This window comes from Sipha flava, unplaced genomic scaffold (genome assembly GCF_003268045.1).
Source record: "Sipha flava isolate LNK unplaced genomic scaffold, YSA_version1 229_pilon_pilon, whole genome shotgun sequence".
NCBI classification, from domain to species: Eukaryota; Metazoa; Arthropoda; class Insecta; order Hemiptera; family Aphididae; genus Sipha; species Sipha flava.
This window is the reverse complement of record NW_020272866.1, coordinates 675,361-679,555: the sequence shown is the minus strand read 5'-3', so window position 1 is coordinate 679,555 and position 4,195 is coordinate 675,361. Positions and strand designations below refer to the sequence as shown.

Sequence of the window (4,195 nt, the reverse complement as noted above, 5' to 3'; positions counted from 1 at the left end):
AAAAACTTTTTGTAGTTAGTTATTGATAAAATATTTCTCTAAGATATAAAATTTGAATTAAACTGGTTTTTCATAAGAGTTATGAAAAAATAACATATCAACATAAATTCAATAAAAACAAGTGATAGGTTCGTATAATATTTGAAAACAATTGTATGAAACAGTTCATATTTTTATAAGATCATTATGCTATTCAATGAATATTTATGTTGTATACCTGTATGTATTTCGTATATCAACAAATTAATTTGATTATTATCCTTTTATACAGCATAAATATAATGTACAAACTCAGGATAATCGTGATTACACGCACAATTTTTAAAATCAGAATAATTATACAATTTCTTTATTCGTCTTTATTTGTTTTGACAGTTTCTTGCAGTTTTTTATTTTCTTCTGATAGTATTGAAAACTTTTCGTCGTACTTAATACGCATATTTTCAAAACGTTCTGATTGTTGTTTATACTCGGATCTAAGTTCATCATTTAATCTGAAAACATTATACTCGTAGTAAATATTTATATATATAATTTAGAATTTTATTATTTTTTTTATGTTTTCATAGAAAATCAAATAAAAAATAATAATAATAGATATATATAGTATAAACATTATACACAATCATATTGGTATATAATATATGGTAATAAATAAGCATATTTGTGAATTGAAAATTGATCATATGATTATTGACCATTCAAAATATAAATAAAAAGTGTAAGTGATAAATTCTCATGTTGTTTTCAGAAATCGTTGAATGTACTTATAGAAGCATACTTATAATATAAATAAATAAAAATAATTTAGAAAAAGAAAATTATTTTTTTTACATCATATAAATTTAACAAAATAATTTTTTTAGTTAAAAATACAGCATAACTGTTTTTGTTGTTAAAAATCTTAATTTAACTTTGAAATCTACACGTTTTTTTAAAAAGTTTTAAGCTAACAAATTAGTGACCATGAAAATATCTATTAATTTTATAGATCATATTTATAATGAACTTGATTAAACTAACTTGGCAGCTAAATTCATTTTTTCGATTATCGCACTATGACGGATTTTTTCTTCGTTAATTTTGCCTTGTAAACTTTCTAAATCTTCCGTCATACGTTTTACTTCTGAGCTACGAATAGCCAACATATGTTTGGTAATTTCTACAACCTCTTTCAATGAGTTCGTCTAATGATAACAATTAAAGATACATAATTAATAATATTATAGACTATTGAACACAATAGTTCCAAAATGTCTAAAGATTTGGAGAAATTTTCAATTTTAATTCTAATAGATTGAAAATTAGAATTTTTAGAATTTTTTATATGATATTATTATTAGCCAAAAGAAATTTTGCTTGAAAGTTGCAAAAGTTTTATCAGTCTTACAAAATTCGATATCCAATGAAAAGGAATATATCCAAGGGAATATCCATTTAACGATATTAATTATTTAGTTGTTATTCTATATATATTAATCGTTATAACTTCAAACATTTATTGAGTTTTGATATTAGTATTTTAAACACATTTCATAATTTCGAAATATTTTAGTGTGGTGTTCAGAAAAGTTTGAACATTAAAAGTTCAGTTTACTTAATTATAAAATTTGGTTCTGATAACATAATTTATCATATTTTGAAATATAAACGTAAATATAAATAATATTTATAAATAGTATAATGTTTTCAAGTTTAAAAGACCAATATATTTAACTATATTATTATATAAAACTTATATTAAACTACAATAACTTTATTATTCTAATTTGATTATCAATTTCAATAAAAAAAAATCATAAATTATTGTATAAAAATTTACAATTACAATGGTGTACAAGTTTTTGGGTCAATAACATGCAAATATAATGTTACATTTATATTTTATTTATAAATTACAAACTTGTAATGCAAGTGCTTCGATATGTTTTTCTTGTGTAATGCACCGGTCGGTCTTTTCTTTTAGTAAATCAATCACTTTCACCAAAAATTTTTGTAAGTTTCTGTTTTGTTTTTTTAAATCCTCAGGTGATAAATCTGATACATCACGTAAAACTTCACCAATATCTCCCATATCCTGTGAAGCAATCCTTAAATTTAAATATAAAAATAAACAGTAGGCTTTAAAAATCTTTAACACTTATTTCTATTTGTGTTTCTACATTGTACAACTAATACTTTTAACGATGGAAATAAATTATATTAAAAAATATGCCAGGTGTTTATATATATATATAATATATTTCTTTAAATTTAATAATAAATAAAATTCTTGGGTACTTGAAATTTTAATAAGTTAAATTAATAAAAATATTCATGAGATATAAGTACTTTGATGATAAATATTTAAGTAATTCGATGTAGGTCAATCTTTTAAATACATCTTATATACGTAATTGATATACGAGTGAGAACATAAGTTTGTATAAAAGGGTCATTATAAGCTATTAAGACAAAAGTTGTACTTCTTTGCTCAGGTAAAAACAATTTTCTTTGCATACCGTTGAAATTAGTACATATTTTATTATTTAATAAAAAGTAACTTTTAAAACACACATTCATTTTTTTTAATTAAATAACTGTTGTTAAATTGTAAAAAATGAGCATTAAAAAAAAAATTAAAAGTATATGTACTTATAAGTACACTAAATAAGTAATATACTAAATTTACTGTTAAAAATCAAATGCAAAATATGTGTTATAAGAATTTGTTTTTCTTGATTTTCGAAACAATTTATGAATATCTATCACTATTAGTGAATCTACAAAATATTGTGAAAATAAGGTATATTTTATCAATTTACACATCTACAAATGTTTTCAGAATCTTATTTTTAATAGATTTATTAATACATTATAGATATATTTTTAACCCTTCCTACCTTGGCAGATCCGTGATTAACAGTGTCCATAATATTAATTGTGGAGAAGATAACAGAATGATATAACACAAATATAAACTCGATAGGGTTTCGTACGTTTAAGAATATTGAAATAAATGCGTTAACCAGGACTCATCGAAATGTATCACGCTTTAGTGATCACTATCGGTGATCCGCATTTCTAGGCATGGAAGATTGCCAAACATTTTATTTAAAAATAACTTCGAGTCAAGGGTCCCCCGTGATACTGTTAGCATACACATTTACATGACCTAACACTACAGCATTTTTTTACATAATATTATATTATAATGTATACTAATATACATACAAGTATATGCTACATATATTAAATTTTATCAAAGCTGCATTATTGAATTTATATAAGCAACACAACGTACACTAAATAGTATAATTATATTTTTATCTTCTTCGAATTTTTCACTTAATTTTACAATAAATTATAATAATTTTACAGAAAACTGAATTTATAAATTTTTACATTTTTTAGTACTAATTCTAAAAATAATAATCGTAGAGACTGGATATTTTCACTGATTATTAATATTACTATTCTTTATTGATAGTTAAATTTTCAAAACACTATTATTTTAATAATAATTAGCAGTCAGCCATCTTTGCATTTCACCCTATCCTTGTCCTCGGTTCTAACTAATCCCCTATAACACACTCCTTTTATTTTTTGTATATACACCATTAATGATTTTATTAATATTAAATGTAATAAATAAAAGGTTTTAATATTATTAAAATAAAATTAGTTTAATTTTATCCGCTCTCGCTAAAAAATCAGAAGAACACAGTATCCGCCCAGTATATTTACAACTTACAAAAATTAATATTGTCTTTATACTTTATAAAATGAACAAAATGTCTGAAATTAGATCAGATGAAAAATAATTATTTGTTTTAGTCTCGTAGAAATGCAACTGTTATATTATATTGTTTGGATTAGTAAAACGTTACGTCCGCTAGACCAGGTTAGGTTAACTGGTAAACTGAGTTTCAATATCTGAACGAGAAAAAACTTACTATTTGAGTCTCGAGTCCAAATGAGTAGTAAACTAATTGATGTCACTCTCAATGCTAAGTAAAACCAACAAGGTGAAACTTTCTTGTGTCATGGATGTTCGGAGCCAGTTTTTGATCAACTTTAATTGAAAAACTAAATTAAGTAATTAATTAATAAAAATACTATAAAATTATTAAACAGAGCCTTTTTTTTTTTATATATATATACACATAGTAGGTAGTATTATGTGTGGTAAAAGCCCTATTTTAGTGCGAACCCA

The 4,195-nt window shown here is 23.1% G+C and overlaps 1 protein-coding gene across 2 annotated transcripts; it reads right to left on the bottom strand.

Moving 5' to 3' along the window:
- Positions 1-214: 214 nt before the first annotated feature.
- LOC112683543 lies at positions 215-3,045 on the bottom strand. 2 transcript variants are annotated; one of them, XM_025554610.1, is made up of 4 exons: positions 2,883-3,045; positions 1,904-2,090; positions 1,024-1,187; positions 215-494 (listed from the first exon to the last, which is right to left on the bottom strand). In XM_025554610.1, the coding sequence occupies exons 2-4, from the start codon at positions 2,072-2,074 to the stop codon at positions 350-352; spliced, it is 480 nt and encodes a 159-aa protein (XP_025410395.1). In that variant the 5' UTR covers positions 2,075-2,090; positions 2,883-3,045; the 3' UTR covers positions 215-349. The 2 variants fall into 2 exon arrangements, with proteins under 2 accessions (XP_025410395.1, XP_025410394.1); XM_025554609.1 differs by having other exon boundaries at positions 1,904-2,077; positions 2,883-3,044.
- Positions 3,046-4,195: the final 1,150 nt, after the last annotated feature.

Coding starts and splice junctions, on each gene's coding strand:
- LOC112683543 (XM_025554609.1), bottom strand. CDS start 2,912: ATGGACACTGTTAATCACGGATCTGCCAAG. Junction 2,078..2,882: donor TTAATCACGGATCTGCCAAG/GTAGGAAGGGTT, acceptor ATTGCTTCACAG/GATATGGGAGATATTGGTGA. Junction 1,188..1,903: donor TCGAAGCACTTGCATTACAA/GTTTGTAATTTA, acceptor TGTTATCATTAG/ACGAACTCATTGAAAGAGGT.